Here is a 22,291-nt window from a genome sequence, read left to right as displayed (position 1 = left end):
GCCAATAGGAGAGAGCCAAAGACGCCCTCTAGAGGCCATCTGACGAAGTGTTGATAACTGACTGACTGACTGACTGACTGACCTGAATTTGCCTTGTGATGCCCTCGGCTGTGCTATGGGTAAAAGATGCACATTAATCACATTTAAGTCTCTGGACTATGCAAATCTAAGCCATCTAAGCTTACTCCAAACTCTGCAGATGGATGCTTAACGCAACAACTACTAACCTCACAAATTTTACATTTTAAGTATATTCTACCAGGAACTAGGCTATTTGCTACACTGGTCCTAAAGACTGCTTAATCTGGATTTACCTGAAGAAATCAAAACCCCCAAGCCATTCTTCTCCGAAAAACATCATTCCAACTATGTAAACATGACTAAACAAACAATCAAGTAGATAGATTGATAGATACTTGCATAGATGGACAGAACACACAGACAGAAAGATAAACAAACAAACAAACAAACAAACAAATCAACAAATAGGCAAAAACACGAACTAACTAAATAGAAGTCCTTTGCTACAATCCCGTTTGCCCTTCTTTCATTTAAAATATACCAATCCTTGGCCAATGCCTCACCACAGCACCGGTCACATGACACACTGAACTGAAAACCACTTTCCACTCACAGGGCCGCAATCCCCCAGTGGCCTCCAGACTTCTTCCCAGCCTCGATGAACAGCGAGAGGCCGATGAGGTTGATGGTGGGAGCGATGGCCAGCGGGCCGATGAATCTGAGCACCAGCCCCACCAGCCCCGAGAAACCCAAGACGATCTGGAGCAGGGACGACACCAGGATGGCTCCCTGGATCTGCGGACGGCAAGCCGAGAGGGACAGAATGTAGAGACATGTGCGATTTTTAGTTGTCACTCAACTACGCATTAGATAAGAAGGAGGCATGCCAAGACTGTTAATGGTTTTCCTGGAGGCATCTTTAAACCTTTTTTAAATATAGGGATTACTTTAATGCCGTTTAACCGTTTTCAACTCTGGCTGAACTTTCCCTTTAAGTAGTGTGAACGGTGAGAAAACGGCTTTATATGTATCTCAGGCCGCTGCCATGCACAAGTTCTTTATCTGCTCATTCTAATGCTTCATTTGGGCAATGGCATGCGTACATCGATTCATATTTTTGAATATGACAGAGAACATTTTGTTACGGCAGCTTTGTGTTTGTAATGTTTGTAAGGATGTATGAATGATGTAGGACATTACTGACCGACAGCATGCATGCTCAGTCTCTGGATTAAAAACAACAACACTTCACTTCAGTTTGAGAGCTGTAGATGTGAGCAAAGCCGGTTTGTGTCTGTGCAGATACAGGTGGATTTAGAAAGTGGGTGAAAGGTTGATGAAAATCACAGCTGACACACTATCTATCTCACCTAGTCCAATCAGTCAGTCTAACAATTACCTGTAAACTATAGGTTCTGAAGTTCTGAACCTCTATTTAAGTCAAAAGTCTCTTGTGAAAGGAGCGACACATACCGCACAATCCGACCCAGCTACTGTAGTTCATCAATCTCTCCTAAGCTGCATTAAATGTATGATTAAGTCCCTCTTTGAAGTCCTTCTCATCTGTGATTGAGCTATATGTTGCCACAGGGGAGCGGGGCTTGTGTAAGAGCCTGCTGACAGACAGCAGATATATGGCTACAAAATACCTGACATGTTAGGCAGAAATATGTATTCATTAATTAAAATGAATTCCAAATGCTGACTGAGCTTGAGTCACACCAGAGACTCAAGTTAAACCCATTTCACCCACTGGCAAGGAAAAAGTAACGGGAATATTATAAGAAATCAAATTTTCCTTTTCCTTATAGACCATACATGATTAAATTTAATGAAGACATTGGTAAAATTAGATTTGGTTTGACAGGTTAAATTGAAACGTATTGCATTTTGAAAAAAAAAAAAATCCTTTTCTATAGGCAATTTTGGACTGACTCCAGTGAATGCATCTTGGCCTTGATTGAATTACTAAAATCCAATCAAGCAAGTTTGCAGCATTTGAAATGGAAAGCCTTCACTCAGCAGAAAGTAGTCAAGACACAGGAATACAAAATAGTCCATATAAAGCAAATATCCAGCCGCACACTGTTAGACTTTGCTGACAATGTCCTCAGATCTTTATTTTTCTTATAGCATTTGCAAAATAGGCTTACAAAACGAGCGAACAATGCGTTTCACTTGTTGCTTCCTCAGGTTGGCTTGCTGATTACCTCCACTCAGCAGGTTCACCTCATTTGAATTAGAGGAGCTGCTGCTGTCGGCCAATCAGAGTCCAGTATCGTGACTGCTCTGCCTGTGAGGACTTGGTGTTCAAACTAATTCAATAAACCCCCTTTTAAATAAACTACATTTATTTGCAAAACATCATGAGGAACAGTATTCTGATCCTGAGCCACAGTATATTTGAAAACAAAATCATGATAACTGGATAATATGGGACCTTTAAAACATCAACTTGCTGATATTGTTTAATAATATTATCCTGTAACTTGCCAAAAAGTTTGGGTGCTTTTGATGAAAGCATCCACCAAATGCACCAAACTAATTACATTTACTTATGTCACTGTAATTTAGTAGCTTTTTTGTGTACTTCTACATTTTTGAGTACTTTTTAAAGTCAGTAATTGTACTTTTACTTAAGTAAGTTTTTACTGAAGTGTTGTACTTCACTACATTTGAAATCACATCCATTACGGAGTGCAGATTTTGTGGCTCGCCATAAGCAACGGAAACTAGACCAACGTAAACTGACAAATTGTGGAGCTCTCTACAGTGAACGATCAGTCAGCAAAGAAAAGACTTTGCACTCTATTTTGTAATTTCCAATTTTTCAACTGAAAGAATCTAGTTTGAACTCTGTCCTCTCGTCCTTTAAGAATTGCATGGAAAACAAAATTTCTAACAACATTCTCAGTAACTTTTACTCTGAGGACATTTTAAATGAGACAGTTTTTACTTTTACTTCAGTAGATTTCTACACCAATGCTTTTTACATCTTCTCTTAAATATCAGCAAAGTAACAGTACTTCTACTCGAGTAGGACATTCTAGTACTCTTTCCACCACTGACCCAATGGCATGAGTGAGTGTGTATGTTATTTACCTCACGCATTCGTGACATCCAGACCTCATCGGGGTTTTCCATCTGCAGGGAGCTGGTGCCGTTCTGGACCTCCAGGGACATCATGACCGGCGCTCCCGGGGCCGGACACTGCCACTTGGGCAGAGCGAGGATGGCCAGGGTCGGGGTGATGAAGCTGAAGGTCCCACCTTGGAGGATCGGTAACCTGCGGATCAATAGGCAGAGAGGGTCAAAGGTCAGGGGTCACTGGACCGCATCCTGTCCGGTCTCTACGGACTAGAATGAACAGGAGAATACTGAAGCTGTTGGCGACTTGTGCTCAAGAAAAACCTAAAGGGATGGTTGGGTTTTTTAAGAAGCCTATCACTTTAATCATACACTGACTATGTTTACATACAGTCAAATAATCGTAAGACTGCATTTTATCATCTTAAGAACATTGCCACAGTTCGGCCGTTTCTCTCTCAAGCTAACACAGAGACATTAATGCACGCTTTTATCACCTCCAGGATCGACTACTGCAATGCTCTCCTCTCTGGTCTGCCCAAAAAGAAAATTGGTCAGTTACAATTAATACAAAACTCAGCTGCTCGTGTATTGACCGGGACCAGAAGGAGAGCACACATTACACCAGTTTTAAAGTCTCTGCATTGGCTGCCTGTTAGTTTCAGAATTGATTTTAAGATCCTTTTACTGGTTCTTAAAGCTCTTAATGGACTATTTATCAGACCTTCTCTTAGCCTACGAGCCAACCAGAACCCTCAGGTCTTCCGGCATTGGCCTTTTAATCACTCCGAAAGTCAAAACAAAAACCCACAGTAAGGCATCTTTTAGTTTCTATGGTCCTTGCCTCTGAAACAGCCTCCCAGAAGACCTGAGGGCTGCTGAGGGTGTTGACATTTTTAAAAGCAAACTCAAGACCAACCTTTTTAGTCTATCTTTTACATCTTAATTTGAACATTTTAGGTTTTTAATTTATTTTTATTTTTTATTTGTTTATTTTTTAATGTTTTTATCTTGTTATTATCTTGTTTTATTTGTTTTAATCTTGTCTCTGGTGTTTCCATAGTTTTACTGTGTCCTACCAAGTTCTCATCTGTGAAGTTTCCTTAGTTTTATTGTGTCTTATCAAGTTTTAGTCTGTGAAGCACTTTGTGTTACATTTGTTTGTATGAAAAGTGCTATACAAATAAAGTCTGATTGATTGATTGATTGATTGATTGATAGTAATCAGACTACTTCTGACTCATTGCCAGTGGCGGGACCTCATATAAACATCTAATTGTTTTAGAATAAACCGACCAACCACAACCTCTTGGAAGTGTTGGATTATGGCCTTCATATCAGAATTGGACGGTCTTGCATGCTCTTACATATTATTCATTCACACACTACAGGTACACAGATGGCGATGTGGCGTACGTGTGGGCTGAAAGAAAATAAGGGAAGAGGAGGAGGATCGTCTCATCCATTAATAAATTAACACAACCAAAAACAGGCAGAGGCTACGGAGCCACATATTAGACTTTTGAAGATTCGGTCTGTATTGAGGTTTCTCATCTGTATGGGTTATTGGCTATAATTAGGCCTATTAGCCTTGGGCCTTTATGGTTTTGGCAATGCACATCCATGTGCAAAACAACCAATGGAATTGTAGTTGAAGAAAAAGGCTTCACTGCACAAGTCAAAAATGAGATCATGATCAGCAGCTATATATTTGGTGTTACATGGGAATTTTTTCAGAGAAATTTGCCAATGCTAACAAATGCTGAGAATTTTTGCTTCCAGTATCTCAAAACCGGTGCAAATTCCTTTTGAACTGATTGAACTGACTCCCATGATGAATCATCATGATTCAGAAACCTTATCATGGCAGGCATTTCACGGATGGTAACGTACAGGAGGTGACTAAGTTTGACATCAACCAAAACCATCAAAACTTTCTAACAGTATCAGATTATGGTTTGTTAAAAAGCTTTTGAAACTGTTTTGAATTGATAACAAACATATTCAGGCTTCCGATTCCACAACAGGCTGCGGATATGGACGCCCACAGATGTAATCTCAACTTTCATTTGCCGTTTTATTTACTCACTTTTTCAACGTTGGTGCATGCTATCACACGAACACATGTTCAACGCCAAAATATTTGCTGGGATCCCATTCCTGTCCCTTTCATCAGAAGGATCTGACTTTCGCCAAACTGTGTAGGCAGGAAACTCAACAAAAGAATTTATTGTTTTTTCAGGCAAACTGTAGCAGCAGTGGTGAGCGGGTAGGAAGGTACGTGCGTGCATGTGTGTGTGTGTGTGTGTGTGTGTTTGTTTGTGTGTGCTTGCAGCATAATACGTGTTTAGGAGAGAGTCGCTGTGTGGGCGTGGTGGGAGCTGTCGGCGAGTTTCAGAATTATTTCTCTATCAAAGTGCCAAATAGTTGCCAGGATTTCACAACTCCATTGTGGAAGCGAAACTGTGAAATAAGCCGTGTAAACTTTGGAAGCAAGCAAAAGGCCTTAAGAGAAACTGGAACTATTTTAGAGCTGATCCTGATGGGTAAATCTTGTTTCCAGTATTAGTGTCATGTAGAGCCTGGTGGCGGACTGACTCACAGCATTAACTCTCCATGAACTGCTGCAGGGGTCTCTGGATGAGCTTAGCTTACCTGTAACGCCAAGGTGTTACAAATACAGCTCAACCTAACGCTGCTCTGTCTGGGCATGAACTTGGTAAAGCCAACTCAGGGTACCTTGTAAGGAGATGTAGTGTGTGTGTGTGTGTGTATATATGTGTGTGTTTGGGGGGGTTGGAGGAGCATGGCGTAAATTGTCATAATCCTGACTTTAAGGAGTGAAATATATCTCAGCGGGGGTGTGATGCACTCAAGCAAATATGTGTACGTTGGGATAAAATAGTGTTTTTAGGGGAGTGTCCTCTATCTAGGAAGCATTCTTGACCCGTGGCGCTCCCCCCTCCTCTGTGGGCCTGCTGTGTGTTGTGATGTTATCTTAAATCTGACTGACACACTCTTACACAAACACACACGCACACACACGCACACACACACACACACACACACACACACACACACAGACACTTATCTGGAGTCTTTTTTTTTTTTAGTGTGGATTAGTGGTCTGATGTTAACACGACTGCGTGCTTGTCTGCTTGTGTTGCACAGGTTTGCGTGTGTGTGTGTGTGTGTGTGTGTGTGTCACTTCCATTTGTGTGTGTGTGTGTGTGTGCACATGACTGTGGATGGCATGTGTTTATGTTTGTGGTTTGTGGTCTGTTGAGTACAGACTATTTCTTAGGAACTCTATCTGTGTGTGGATGTGTACGAACAGGTGGCGGGGCGTTACCTGGTACCGACAGCGGTCTGCAGCAGGGTGCACAGCCCCGACACAAAGAAGATGGTGGAGATGAGCTGGCTCTTGGCGGCGTTGTTGTCCTGTATGCAGAGCGGCTCGGCCAGAATCAGAGGGATGGCGATGATGCCGCCGAACGCGAGGATGTAGTGCTGCGGAGCCAGAGGAGAGCGGGTCAGCGGAACTGAGAAAACAATCCCACACACCAGTTTGATCCTCTCCCACTGGTTTATTCAGCAGTGTTTTTACCTCAGCTGCTCCTCATCTGTTATTTCTATTTAATTGACTCACCTTTCATATTAAATACGGGTCAGGATTTTGCCACTCTCGCCAACCTCCATGCCAATCATTTTTAAAGGTGCTACACCACCAGTCAAACGTCTGGACACACCTGATTGAATGTATTATGTTTTTCATTCTCTTAAAGCCATTTTGATCTAAAGGCTTCTGCTTAAATGCTTGAAATTTGTTTCTTAGACAAATATAAATAGTGAAGTTGATCCTATGTATGAATTTCTTTCCAAAGCCTTTTTGCCTTTCCATCAAGGCAAAGGGCGGCTGCTTTAAAGAATCTTAGATATAAGATAGTTTTGATTTGTTTAACACTGTTTTTGGTCACTGCATAATTCCATTTGTGTAATTTCAAAGCTTTGATGTCTTTAATATTATTCTAAAATGTGGAAAATAGTAAAAATGAAGAAAAATGTGGTGTGTCCAAAATTTGTACTGGTAGTATACAGTATGTGAAGCATTTTGTGTCTCTCTAAATGAAGATAATAAAATTAACATTTCCCATCAACCCCAGTTCCTTCCTGTTGCAAAGTGGATGTTACGACCAAAGTGGATGTGTGTGTGTGTGTGTGTGTGTGTGTGTGTGTGTGGTGTGTGTGTGTGTGTGTGTGTGTAGTGTGGGGTGTTGGGATTTGTCCTCGAGTCAAAGGAATAAGAGCAAAAGAAGAAAAAAAAAAGATGTGGCTATGCCACTGCAGATTTATGGGGGTATTTTCTAACCTACAACTCCTGTAAATCAGAGGAAGATGCCCCCAGCTAAGGTAAATTTCATTACAGAGGAAATTAGGACAAGGAAACCTATAGGACTGAAGAGGAGCCGCTGAGTGAATGACGCATCCGATCGCTCTGCAAAGTGCCTCGTCATCAACCAGTCCAGATTGCGCTCTTTGTTGTGGCTCTGAGGTGAGCTGACCCCGCTGACACCGGAGCCACTTGCCTCCAACGGCTCCTAATCTTCTTACTGTGACCACCGCACGTGTGGGAGGAGGACAGTAAGCGTTTGCCTGCACACGCTTGGAATTTTTCAAAACATTTTTCTTCTTGAGTCACCTGGGAATTTGCTTCCCACTGGAGCCACCCATGCACTCCTGGTACAGTGAGGCGCTGTGGTTAAAAACGTCTACCAAAAGGCATATTTTAGGTTCTGTTATGAGGGTTCGCCTGATAATATCATTTAGTAGAAGTTGGATATCAGTCAGAGAAAGTCGCCCACATTCGATATATTGGATGTTTTTCCTTTTATCCTCTTATGGGGTATCAGTCTTTTTTTTAACTGTTCTTACAGTTGTCAGTGCTTCTTTTTACTGTCGTTTTATTGTCGCTGTATCATCTTGTTTGATTTCATGCTTGTCTGTAAAGCACTTTGTAAACCATTTTTAGAAAAAGTGCTATATAAATAAATGTATTATTATAATTTGTAAAATCCTCAAAGAAACCTGCCTCACCCCGCCTTACAGAGCAGCTTTTATTTTTGCTTTATTCAAGTCAAGTAAGAACATTGCAAGAACGTAACACTTTGATTAACAATGGCAGCCTGGCAAGAGGCAAAATGCCTCTTGATGGGAAATTGGGAGAAAGGAGAGGAAAAACAATAAAATAAAGTAATAAAGATAATATTTGGGAGGCAAGATAATAAGTCTTTAGTAGTTTGCAGAAGGAATCAGAAAAACACAATAAAACATTTATGCTGAGAAACAGTTGCATGTGTGCCTTTAAATCTCTGAGATAGAGATTAAATTGTCCAACTTCAAAGTCTTTTGCAACTCATTCCAGTCACTGGGAGCAGAAAAATTGGAATGAGGGAGGTTTTACTCTGGAAACCCATTATCCCGCAGGATGTGATGGACAGACCCGGTGTTACGGGAAGCTGATAAGATTTGTAACAAATTTGTCAGATAGGCGGTTGTGAAACGAAGGAGGGTTTTATAAATGTGAGTGAGCCAGTTATACACATACAGATCTCAATGGTGTGTTGTGACATCACTACCATCTATAACATCAGTAATATGGCCCAGTACTGGCGGTGATGATGCCAGAGTCTATCACAACTTCAGTTTCATCAGTCTGGGTTTCAATGGAGAGTTTTAGTGTCCCATGATGGTCTAAATGCGGCTTCAAAGGCTTTTCCACACTGCCGAGAATAAAAATCTGGGGTGAATTAACACTGAATACTTGGCATAAAAATGGTCAAATTGAATACTGGCAAAAACAATGTTGGCTATTGGCTATCAGCAGCTTTTATCTCAAAATATCAGTATCGGCCTTAAAATAAAACATACCAGAATTCACAAAGAGTGAATAGCGACCGCTGATAGCATCATTTTTTGCACTTCTGCACTTGCCAGCGGCTCGCAAAACATCCAAACCTGCCTGCTGCCGGAGGCTGCGGTGCCTCTGGGATGCCTCTGGGCATCGAAGCATTTACAGCAGTTCAACAAGTGCAAGTGTTGCATGGGAGGTTTGAATGGCAGGCGCAATCTCGTCTTTGATCTCATCAAGTGAGTCTGTAATTTTATGACTTTGCAGTAATGGTGAATAATTTTAGTTTCGGTTAACTGAAACAATGATATTCTCCCTAATATCAGCAAGCTTTCTTTAAGGATTTTAATGTGTTATCATGCACTGATGTCAGTGTTGAATCCTGAGTGAGGCCAAAGACAGTTTCTCTGTGTGGACAATAAAGCTCTACTCTTCTGTAATCTATTCTATTCACAGCAAATGTTGGTATTGACTTAACACTGTTGTGAAAACGTCCGTAGTGTTGGTGATTTTCATGTTTCAACGTCTAATGAAGGATTTCATGCTCCTCTATGGGTTCAGAAAATTCTACAAGCCTTGAGCTGATGAAACCTTTTCAAAACCCCACTGGATAAACTGAAAAATGCCTTGTCATCAAGTTAAAAACAAGGCTGTTTTTCTTAGACACACAGTTTTCACCTGACAGCTCAGATATGTTGCTCTGAAAAGTAACGACATGCATGTCTCAGTGTCTCAAACCAGACACATGGATGCGTTAAAAGCGGCACATTCTTTTAAAGAATGCATCTCCCATTTTTCCCATGCATGTGTTAGCCAGCAGCTCAGAGCTCCTGACCCCAAGGTGGCTGAGAGTTTACATGAGAACTTCCTCCCATCCTCTCTTAGGATTTATCCCCAAACATGGAAGAAAAAAGTTAAAGAAGCAGGGGCTGTGAATGTATTTTTCCTTATTATTCTGTGACTTCTCATTTGGTACTCTATTTATATGCTATAATCACGTTTCATACGTTGAAGTGTGTGTAATATTGACTAGACTGCAGTGTACCAGAAACTTTAATAATTCCCCCAGCCAGCCAACAGCCAACAACGACAATCCATTTGCTACAACACCGCCAATCCAAATTGATATTGGTCCATTGACAGCCATTTGCAATGCATGCTGGCCAATCCCGATGGAGATGACACAACAAAGCATGATGGGGACACATTCTTAACCTTCTTGGCAGACGAGCATTTCTTCCAGGCTTAAAATGTGGAGAAAACAACAAATATCGATAACTAACTGGCTTCCATGTTACCAAAGGAGTTGGCACATCAACCGATAGCCATGCTTTATGGTAATTATCAGTATGTGTCACTGACCAATCTCAGTTTTAAACGAACCCACTGTGTAAGCAATAAATCCTTCATACAAATATTTTAAGAATTACAGCTACAGTACACCTGCAACACTGTCATGAGTTCTGTAGGCTTTTCTTGTGTTTGTAGTTCAACCTAGAGCCCTTCATGCACAAGAAAAAGGAAAATATTAGACATTAAAAACACCTCAATGTGGTACTTTATGTTTACCAACACTTCAGATTCCAGAAGTCATGCATTTTGCAGGGTTCCCTTCTAACTTGTGACATACATCATCTTGTGATGCACCTGGACACATCATCAGTGATGTTACCTGGGGTCATTGGGTGTTTCGGGTCTTTCAACAATCAGACACCCTCTCCCAGGCGACCCAGCCGGGGTTGATCAAGTCCCGGCTTGTGTCCAGGTAGCACTACCCCACCCACGGCTCTCCTCTCCTGATCCACAGCCACCTTGAAGCAACTTCTGCTGCTTCGGTGGTCAACTTGATGGCCCTTCGCCTACTGGCCCCTGTGATGCCCAGCATGTTGTAGGCCCTGCAGAGGGACTGGCCTGCGAACCCTCTGCACCCCACCTCAATGGGGTCGCACCGCACTCGCCACCCGTTGCTTCGGCATTCTTCCACTAGCTCAGCGTACTTTGCCCTCTTCCTCTCGTTGGCCTCCTCAATGCGGTCCTCCCAGGGAACGGTGAGTTCCAAGAGAATGACCTGCTTGGATGCTTCCGAGATCAGCACCACGCCTTAGCCTTTCCTTGGAACTAATTATACTGTATGACTCCAGCGGCATGATTGCTCTTCTCTGAATTCAAACCCATGACCTTCTGATCTTCTTTATCATGCACTATAGGCCTTGAAGTCAATTATGTTCTTATCAAATCAGGCTCATGTTGCTGAATCAGAAAGGGAGAGTGGGGGGGGGGGGGGGGGGGGGGGGGTTACAAGATGGTTTATGGAATATAATATAATTTTATTACATTCCAGATAATAATAAAACAATTTCTTATCGTGTTTCAAATGGGTTCTTGTGAAACAGTAAAAACTTGCAGCCTCTGTGCTTCTTCCAGTAATTAGTCCAATGAAGGGGAACATAAAAATCTAGTTCAAAGTTCACCGATCTGAGCATGTACTCACTGACAATGATATATGTTTAAAATGAATTTGTAGGAGTAGTGTGTGGTTGGCATTTCATTTTGGAACTCCATATGTATGCCCATATGTTTACCTCTAATCAGAGTTGGACTGCTGTAAAAGAGTAATCGCTTTATAGTACCTTATCAGTATTATGACATTAGTACATTATCATGCACTTTTGCTCCACACCGCCCCAAACAAAACAGAAAAAAAAGAAAAAACAGGATTTCTCTCGTATATTTCACATATTTCATCCTAATGCAGTTGTTTAATGGAGGATTATCTGCAGTACTAATGGATAGGGATGGGACGATATATCGAAATTCAATATATCGCGATACAAAACTGTGACAATAATGTATCATGGGGCAGAAAAATGAATTGCGATATCAGCTTCATTTTATTCTGCTGTAGTAATTACAAATGAGACGCTTGACCATCACAATGTCACAAGCTCTCTATAAAAAATGATATTATTTTCACTTTGTAATGACATTTTTAAATTGTTGTTTACTTTCTAGCAAGCCAATGCCATCGCTAGAAAAATCTGTGGGTCAGAAATAAGCATAATTATGCACAATCATACTTTGTTGTCATTGAATTTTGATTTATTACATCATATCGTAGCTGTATTGAATTTTGAAACCCACATCGTATCGTATCATATCATGAGAAAAGCATACCGTCCCATCTCTATTAATGGAGAATGGATGCAGGATATGGAGGTTGGAGGCTTGGATAAACACATGAACGAGGACTTTGACAGCGACTACCGCTATTAGTCAAAAAAACAGACATGCGATTAGGTTACCTGGAAGCCGAGCAGGATGCAGAGGTACCAGGGCGGCCTGTCGTTGAGGGAGTAAACCAGGTCCAGACCTTTGTCCACATCCTCCTCCAGGGCCTCGGAGTGGGGCTCACTGATGTCAACTCTCTCTGGTTGTTCATCACTGTCCGGGCCCTTGGAAAGAAACACAGTAAAAGCAATCAAGATCCTCATACATCTAAGCAATGTCAAATAAATTTAAAAAAATCCACCCAGTCTGTATTTGGACACTTACTCCCTGACCTAGATTTCCTGACACACAAGCACGCCTTCAAGCAAACCTGCAACAATAGACACTTGGTACAACAATAAATTACTAAAGCGAGCATACCAGAGATGCTCACCGAGCCAAAAGGTTCCCTAATGGTTATGTTTTTGTTTTGTTTTGTCTGTCAAACAGAAGGTGCATTTGGGGAAAGCCTTATATCTCCGCTGTAATCTAGATCTTTTAGCTTTGGTTCAGCTCAGATGAAGATGACTAACAGAGATAAAAAAAATTATATAAAAATTCCACAAGGAGATTTGTACAAAAAAAAAAAAAAGAATGTATAAATTACAAGTAGGGGAGTTCAAAAACATTAAGTTAGGGTGGTTGTGTGTGTGTGTGTGTGTGTGTTCCAAGAAAGCAAAAGGCACTCAGTCACTGTACTGTAGGCGTGGGTCACCACTGAACATACATAATGGAGAATTATGATGTGTGGGATATTCAACTCTTTTTGAGAAAAGTGTAATAATTTGTGAGAAATGAACAGTAATTTAAGCTTTTATGCACTTTAATGAAATGATCAGACTGAAAGAAGACAACAATTCATTCGCAGTGATGACACAAATTCATGAATGGCATTGCTGAAAAACATGTCTCTGGATGTATAAAGGTAAAAAGAAATAGGCAACACAAAGTACAGTGAAAGTAATGTTCAGCTGTGACTTCTTCACAAAGAAAAAAGAACATCCACACACTGCACTTGGGTTTTACTAATGTTTACATTTTAGGGATTTGTAGCTGCAATTGGGGGTTTGTTGTCTTGCTTAAGGATGTTTTTACAAGACGCTAAAGCTGCTAATGGGGCGGTTACCTGTTGTGGGGATTGAACTTGTAACCTTGCATTTTCAGGACGGTCTCTACACTGGTCACCCTGCCACCCATTGGATTACCTGACAAAGACCCACGTTGGATTGATATTTTCTATAAGATTATTGGAAGCAAGACTGGGCAGGTGCTCTTTTGCTTTTGTTCAATATTGACTTTAGGTTTTCCCTGTACCTTAAAGGTTTGGTTTGGGAAGTGCATACATTTTGTTCAGCGCCTCAAATATGACTCACCAATTGACAGAACAAAGGATGTTTTTTACAGGCACTTTGTGGTTCTTTGAGTTCAAATACCCAGAACATGACTTACCAAGCAAGGGTTAGGGGTCTCAGTCCCACTGGGGCCACCAATACTATAAATGTGGGCACTGGTAAGATAAGGCATTTTAAAGCAAAGCGACAACCAAATAATGTAGAGGGCAGAGGTAGGATCATTAATCTTTGCTAGTCACCACAGCACACACATTCAAGCACCAAGAGAACTGTTAAATCTGAGATCTTACTGTCTTCCAGCCCCTAGAGCTATAGGGTCATTCTTGAAAAGACAGTTAGGGTTATTCTTGTAAAGAATATATATATATATACTTTTTTTTTTTTGGTAACTCATTTTGGCAAGGTCAAATACAACGCTTGATCATAATAAAGGATAAGAATACAGAATATTGTATTTCCAGTGATGGTGTAACGGTACATGTATTCGTTTTGAACTGTTTGGTGCAGGACTTACGGTTCGGAACGCCCTACAGACCGAACAATTGCAGCCTGCGTCTTGCTAAGCGTGTATGCAGAACTTAATTGAATTGCATTTCTCAATTTCATGGTACGATTTAAAGGTCCCATATTCTACACTTTCCAGTGTTTTATTTTCTGTCTTCAGGTCCATTCAAAGCTGTGTGTGTGGTGTCATGTACCAAAAACACTCTCAATCATTTTCCAGCATCTCTCTGAGCCTTACCAAGAACAGGCTGTTTTTGTTGTTGTGTCTTTAAGGTTCATCAATATTAATGACCCCTCTGTTCTGATTGGCTAACCGTTTCAAGAGTGAAACGTGAGACACCGCAGCCTCCGGTAATAAACAACGACAACCGCTCAACCACTTTGAAAAAAACACTTTGTTAGTCCATTATTTCTTACAAAAATGATAATGAGCGAACCTTTGTGACGCCACAAAGTTACGGAAGTCCAAACGGCTCATTTAGAGGCTTGCTATAGATTGTGTGGATTTAGTTGGTGACCGTGCGTTTTGATACTTTCATGATGTTTAGATAGACCATCCAACTCCTTTATAATCAAAGAGGCAAGGGGAATCCTGTTTTACACAATATGGGTAACTTTGATGTAAAGTTACCCAAATTATTATAACCGTCAGCACTGTGGAAATTTGACTAACAGCCTTTGAAAATCTCTCCCTCTGGCTGTCAACAGAATCAAAAAGATCTAGAATTCCAGTCTACTTCCTGGTGTAAATGATATCATCTACACCAAGGTTTTAATGAATGCTCTGATTGGTCGACAGTATGCATAGTTAATCAGGTGTCTCAGAGGCTGTCAGACAATAGCCAGCCAGCTGTTTGCGAAATTAGTCAAAAATCACACTTTTGTTCCCCAAAGATAGAGAAGAAATATTGTCTGCAGTGGACGGTTCGCCTCTCACTCGGTCCTATAAGCTTTGTACCATCTAACCATCAAAAATCATTGAACTGGATCTTTAAATTCAAAACCTGCATCAAAGCGCTCAGCCAGTCATGGAAGTATTATATTATCGCAGCCACTAAGCGATCCATTTGCAGCAGCCTTCCTGAGTAGGATGCTCTACACACAGGAGAAACATCCTGTGAAAACTGGCTGTACTTACCTTGTGCTCCTACAGCCGAGGCAACAACGTCCCGAGCCTCATCTCTGTTATTGTCTTTGTAGAAACAAGGCTGACGGATCACTGTAAACCTTTCCACTACAGGGGTTAACTTCATACCGTCCATCTTCACTTTCTCTACAGGCGCTCTCGCATCAAAGCAGTCACTTTTATTTGTTTAGGATTTTTCTCCTCCAGTGTTGTGTTTAGGCAACCTTTGGCACGCCTATGGGACAGATATATATCTCTCTCTCTCTCTCTCTCTCAATGGTAACATAAATTAACTAGAAACAAACCTAAACATCTTCTCTTTTGTGAAAACTCAATAACTCAATAAGAATTTTCTAAAGGCAAGTGATAATTCAAAACCAGATAATAACCACTTTGAATATGCTGCACTTGTTCTAATGGACATTTATTTGTATTCAATATTTCAGAACCAGTATGTTCACTTTTTAGTTTTGAAAGTAAACCGCAATTTAGTTTGCCGCAATTATGGCACACAAGCCACTGTTTACATTTTTCAAAATTAATGAAAAGCACTGTTATCTTTTGCATTCGATTTTTTTTCCTGCTGAACCTAAAAAGATACTGAACCATGACCCCAAAACCGAGGTACGTACGGAACCGTGAGTCTTGCGTACCATTACACCCCTAATTTCCAGTGTGGTCTTATATTACTGTAAATACATAGCGGAGGCTCCGATCCCTCTCTGTGTGGAATTTGCATGTTTACCCCATGTTCGCCTGCGTTTCCTCCCACTTTCCAAAAAACATACAAGTCAGATGGACTGGAGACTCTAAATTGCCCATAGGTATGAATGTGAGCGTGTGTCTGTGCTAGATGCTTCCCTGGCTTCGGTCCAATGCATGCTGGGATAGGCTCCAGCCCCCTGTGACCCTGAATAGGAATAAGCGGATAAGTTTCAAAGCACATACTGACACACAGTACAAGGACAACGGGACATCACATGCAATGCAAAGGAATCGTATGAGGCAAATTTTCCAGAACATTTTGCCGTGAGATTTAATATTCAGACGCTTTTATTTGACAACATAACACAGACACTAATAACACAACTCATCTTTTGGGATTTAATGATGCCAGGTGTGTGAGTGAGTCATAGCAGTTTTGTGATAATGGTAAACGAGGCCGGATGGTCCATAAAGACGACCTGATATACGAGACAAGGTGCTGTCTTCAAATATAAAGAGGTCAGGTACCTCTTAACGCAATCCACATGGGACAGATCACCTTCCAAATGGCTCGTACAAACTCTTTTGAGGACGGGTCCGTTTGAAGTGTAACTGTGGATGTAGATTACAACACATAAAGACATCTCCTGTGTGGAATGTCTGCTTTATTGGATAGTATAGGGTGAACAGTGAGAAGGGGAGAGGAGTGAGAATGACATGCAACAAGGTCATGAGATTATTCAAACCCCCAATGTTTTGATTATGGGCTGTGGCCCTAATCCTGCTGAGGGCGTCCCTCGGCGGGATTAGGAGTTTATTTTATTTTTTTGAAGCAGTCCCTGGTGCACGGAGATAAAGATTAAACACCGGGTCAGAAAGCAAAGGTTTACACCCCTGCTCACATCTCCCGAAATTACTGAGCACCATCGGTTTTCAGCACTGTTTTTGAAACGATCATCAAACTATCTCTGACTCGTCTATCTATCTATCTATCTATCTATCTATCTATCTATCTATCTGCTAATCCTGCGCCATATCAATAATTATTCATGTAATATATGCACTAATGAGAGGCTGTGGGTGATTTGTTTTTGACAAGTAACAAGAGAGCTCCAATGCCTTTCTCCAATGCCTTTCTCAATGGTAACTTCAGCACTGCTTTCTTCACATACGCTAAGAGATGGTGGTAAAGCGCCAGCACACACGATAAAGTCCAGACTCCGGCCTAGTTAGGGATATCGCACACAGATTCCCAAGATCAGGCAGGAAGCCACATGCCGCAACCTTTCTCAGGACAGGCTTCGGTCTGTAACCTGTGTCTGAGCGGGCCAGTCTGCTGTTAAATTAGATCAAACCAAAACAATCTTGTTGTGGGTCGTATCCTTCCTTCCTTCTCTAACACAAGGTCACATGGCGGTGTCAGTGAGAGCAACATTTGCGGCTGATACCGTACAAATACCGAGCCATCCGCACTGCATTTGATTCACTCTCATGGTACAAGCTTTTCAACACGCAGGAATAATTTGGCTATTTGCTGCCATCTAGTGGTTTTGCATCTGTACTACAATAACGGCTGACCACAGGAGAGGAAACACATTTGAACCTAGAGGCCACAGAGGTCAGCTGAGTCCAACACTCACCAGACAGTAGTAGATTTTTAGGACTCCTGGACTTTTGCCTGGAGGTAATTTCCCAAGCAGACCCTGGGACTGTGGATCAAAGCTACAATATCCAACTGTCCTCCTTGAGACAGGGAAAGTATTGTTAGTCCCACCCTCCTCCCCCTCAGTTGGTCAAGTTCCTGTCCCACCGGTTGTCACTCATTTTGATGAGCGGTCTGCCTTGAAACGACACCCATCCTGAGACTGAAGTCACCAGACTGTGACTGCAGCCACTTTGCGGTAAAAGAACAAAGGCAACGTTGCTTTTCACCATGTTTTTAAACAGGTCTTGTTTGCTGCATGTTTTTTCGCTGGTCTTTCATCTCTTACTGCTTTCCACCATTGTTGTTGCTGTTGTGTCTCCTGGCCACGCCCATATGACACGCCCACACAAAATGGTATTCGCCCCAAACTGCCCAACATCATTGAAAAGCCACTTCCATGCAAACACAGGACAGACAGACTGATAATGTAGACTATATCCTATTTATTTATCATTATTTTAATTTCATCAAAAAAAACCCAGCCTGAAACATGTCAGTTCACCATCGATACAGCTGATCGACTGTGTTTAGATAAAGTCAGTACCCAGTACCCAAATACCCAGAGCTGACTCTTCTCAAGCTACAACTCAGAGTGTTTTGGAGTAGAGACTAGGGCTAAAGACAAGACAGTTTACTGTGTCACAGTAACCTACACTTGCAAACAAATCCACCTTCTCAGACTATTTACTTTTATTCAGATTACTGAGTTAAGATAAAATGCATTTTTTTGATCCCCTAGGGGAAATTCGGGAATTGAGCTACACACCACACCAGCACAGTTTTGGTTTTCAGATATCTCTGTTTTTCTAGCCTGGTTGTTATGCATTGAGGCATTATGTGCACACAGCTAATTCTCCACTGGACCTCCATGATGACATCAGTTGTGGTTGCTAGATGTGTGACGCAGCTGCAAAGTCTCTATTATTGCTATGACTACCACTGTGCTACTAACTACTGTACATGCCCATATTTGACATATAAAGTACATCCCTATAAAAAGTATGATCTTTGTATCATTTGACTCAGATCGATGGCAGATTTGTTCTGTTTATTTGGCGCAGCTCACCACCTCCCCCACCTCCCTCCTCCCAGGCCAATACCTCCCCTTCATCTCCTTCCCTGCAGTCGTTTACATTCTTCTCCTTGATTTATACGCCCCACCAATCACAACGAGACAAATGAGACACTACTCAACACCCATGATTAATTATTTATTTTTATAGGCTAGTACAGTGTACAGTTTAACCTTTACCTTTACCTCAATTTAACCTAACGCCCACCTCACTCTAGGTATTCGTTTGTCTCCCTCCCTGCAGTCTGTCATCATTATATTTAATTTCATTTTATATTTCATATTTTGGATGCATATATCATCTTCAGTGTGTCACATTCTGTGTAAAGCACTATATGACAAATCTGTTTCTTAAAGCACTTAATAAATACATTTGATTTGACAAAGTCCAAATTTAGTTGACTCAATAGAACATCAATCAAGACCCTGGATGCAGAAGTAGATCATTCTTTGGAAAGGAATGGAAATTCTGTGGAAAACTACTGGATCCTTCATGCAACTTGTTTACCAGACCTTAGTGCTCTGGTCCTGTCTCCAGAAGACAGTCAAGGACACAGGACTGATGAGACAGTTCCCCCTCCATACACACTCCTGTCTCTGTACGGAAAATCACACCCTGCGTGATTTCCTTGATCCAAATCCACAACAGAATATTTTTCTGCGACACACATGCATGCACAAGCAAAATGTATTTAATTACTAATGCACATTTCTGTTTGATGTGTGAAAAAAGTCACTGTGTGTTTTAAAACAACATAAATCTTTGGATACCATTTTTACATTTTTACATGAGAAACATGAGAATGTCAGCACTTTCTTATCAATAATAAAATATTTGGTACATCTTTTGTTATGCTTTGATAGTTGAACTATATTGGTTGCTTATAAATTTGGCAGTATTGCAATTTAAGCTTACATAAATGTCTTGCTTTAGTATTTTCTTATTTTAGCAGCCAGCACTCTCAAAAATATGATTTTGCTGTGACAATGTTCAGCAGTCGCAATAGAACGACCAGCTGGAATTTGCCCATAAAGGCAGAATCCTCTTTTAAAAAATGTCTTGAGATTTATTTTTAGTTGCTTTTATATTATGTTGTTTTTACCCTTTATTATCTTCCCTTTTATCTTGTGGTGCCTTGTTGTTGAATATAATGTTTTTCTTTTTTTATGATGCTTTTATTTGATTGTTAAAGGACTTTGTAAACTCTGTTTTATAAATAAAAGTGACATAAAATATAACAACAACAATAATAATAACAATCGTCATCATCATCATCATCATATAAGGATGATGAAGGCTGTGTTTGTTGAAACAGTGAATTATTTATTTATTTATTTATTATTTTACTATATTTTTCCTGGCTAATTTTTCAATTTTTGCTATTCTCAAGCCTTTACAGCTCCCAATTTATTTTCTTACACCTTACATTTTAGCCATTCAGCTGACACTCTTATCCAGAGTGATTTACAATGAGTGAAACAGTAGAATACGCTTCAAGTACAACATCACCAACATTACAAACAAGCAATTGTAAGGAGGTCAAGGGTCAGAGACAGTGTTCATGTGACCGTATAATGATCATGTCAGAGAAACGTGATCGGAAAGAAAGAGAAAATCTTAGATAAGGAGAGAGGTAACGGTTGTTTTTCATGGAGCTCAGTCCCTCCATCATCCACTGACACCTGAAACCCTAAATGGACTGAAACTACCCGACTTCCCCTGGAACAAACAAAAGCTCTCTTGTCTAAACTACAAAGAAAATACCTGAAACATTTTTGCTCCAAATGTAACACTGGTAGTTCCGGAGTAAGGTTTTCTGTATATGAAATTTTCATGTCTACTAACAGTCATACAAACCCAAATCCATGAATCAGTGTGCATGCTGAGCAACATCAAGACAAGATGATGGATCACAAAACCCCAGAGAAGTTTAGTCCTAACTAACAGGATATTTCAATGGAGATCTCCACTAAAGAAGGTTTTAGACTAAGGCTTCATATCTGAAAAGGCATAATATATGACACCAGTTCGTTGTATTTAATAAAAGCAGCTAAGGAAAAAGATCATTGCTGCACTTGCTCAAATTGTTTGTTTGTCTCACTGTCATGGAGCTTTGTGGGCTTAAGTCCTCATATGCCATTGTAAGAAACATCTTTTGTCTTTCTGGCTGCCATTCATTATTGTTGAATCAGTTATCTATTACCCTAAAGAGACACACAATGGGTAAATGAACAAACTGCTGGTATTTATAACATACTAAAAGTGTTTGAGTTTTAGCCCTGAACCCTGCAGGAAATGTGAGTTAATTGTGTGTTAGTGGTTAAATTTTACTTTTCATAGAATGAGTGATCTTAGGGTGAGATATTTTTACTTGTTTACAATTGAACTCAACTTGTCTTCTGTGCAAACAAGTGACATTATGTTGAAAGATCTGCTATATCTCAAGATGTCTTGATAGATCTTGGAACGATTGAAACTATTTACATGACATGCTTAAACGGACACTTTTTTTGGGCAAAATAATATTTTAAACACACTATTTTTGTGTTTATTCCTGAGTGTATTTATCCAATATATAGTCAGAACAGGAGTTCCAGTCACTCTCTGTACTACATACTGTGACTGTGACTGATGTGAAAGAAAAGCAGGAGCCTAATTTCTAAAAGGTGCTTATAAAAGGTGCCTACGTCCACATCAAAGCCCAAATTATGAATTATGAAAACTGTATCTTGATGCCAAAATCAACAGGATAAATTGTAGCTGTGGTATATCCAAAGCTATTCAACGTATAAATCCCATAGAAATAACCACGTTCTTTGAAATGATTGTATGATAGAAGTGTCTTTGTATAGGAGTGTCAGGTAGTTTTCCAATGCGAGGATAACGCCGAGCGCTAATAAATGAGTCTGCATACCTTCGCACTTATTCTTATTATCTGGCTTGTTCATACAGCTGCAGTTTAGGATTTGCTGTTTGTTTTGTATTCACATTTTTCTAAATTCTTCAGTAAAAGGGGATGGAAGGGGGGGGGGGGGGGGGAGAAAAAGCAAAACATCAACCCCAGATTCAGCTGTGTACACTTGCACTCCCCATGCAGTCAGAACCTTTCACCATTCACAAAGCCACCCACGACAAGTCGCAACTTTAATATCTTTTGTCCAGCTCCTGCTTCTTGGTTGACCTTTTTTTTTATTATCAAAAAGGCATTTCTATTGAGCCGTGACTTCACGTCTTTACCACGTATTCCGCTGTAATATCCAATGTTTTGCAGAGCACATGCATACTTTGGTCAAATCGCATTCCTCAGTGGCTTACTTTCAGCTTTTACTGCTAGTTTAAGGTCAATAATGCTTCTGTTTTTCTGGGTCTGTTAGTAAAAAGTGCAAAAAACAGTCGTACAATTCATATTAATCTGTGCCGGACCATATTTTATCTTACTCTAACAGCATAAAAATCTACATACTCTTCCCTCAGCAAGTGTTCAGGATGAAAGCACTTGAGAAACAAGATGCTGGCGGAAAACAAACAAATGATGTTGAAGAA

The 22,291-nt window shown here is 40.6% G+C and overlaps 1 protein-coding gene across 1 annotated transcript in view; it reads right to left on the bottom strand.

Annotated features, from left to right (window-relative positions):
• Positions 1–12,468, bottom strand: part of LOC139640993 (solute carrier family 23 member 2) — a gene marked incomplete at its 5' end in the record, with an annotated part of 33,022 nt that extends 20,554 nt beyond the window's left edge. Inside the window, 4 exons of the mRNA XM_071515200.1 lie at positions 635–816; positions 3,124–3,307; positions 6,461–6,618; positions 12,319–12,468. Coding sequence (XP_071371301.1) covers positions 635–816; positions 3,124–3,307; positions 6,461–6,618; positions 12,319–12,468 — 674 coding nt within the window. The remainder of the gene's footprint in view (positions 1–634; positions 817–3,123; positions 3,308–6,460; positions 6,619–12,318) is intronic.
• Positions 12,469–22,291: the final 9,823 nt, after the last annotated feature.

Source organism: Centroberyx affinis, unplaced genomic scaffold (genome assembly GCF_046629955.1).
Source record: "Centroberyx affinis isolate AG114_WGS23_722 - 3 ecotype Tasmania unplaced genomic scaffold, CSIRO-AGI_Caff_v1 ptg000325l_1, whole genome shotgun sequence".
NCBI lineage: Eukaryota > Metazoa > Chordata > Actinopteri > Beryciformes > Berycidae > Centroberyx > Centroberyx affinis.
The sequence above is the reverse complement of the archived record's forward strand: the minus strand, read 5'-3'. Positions and strand labels throughout refer to the sequence as shown.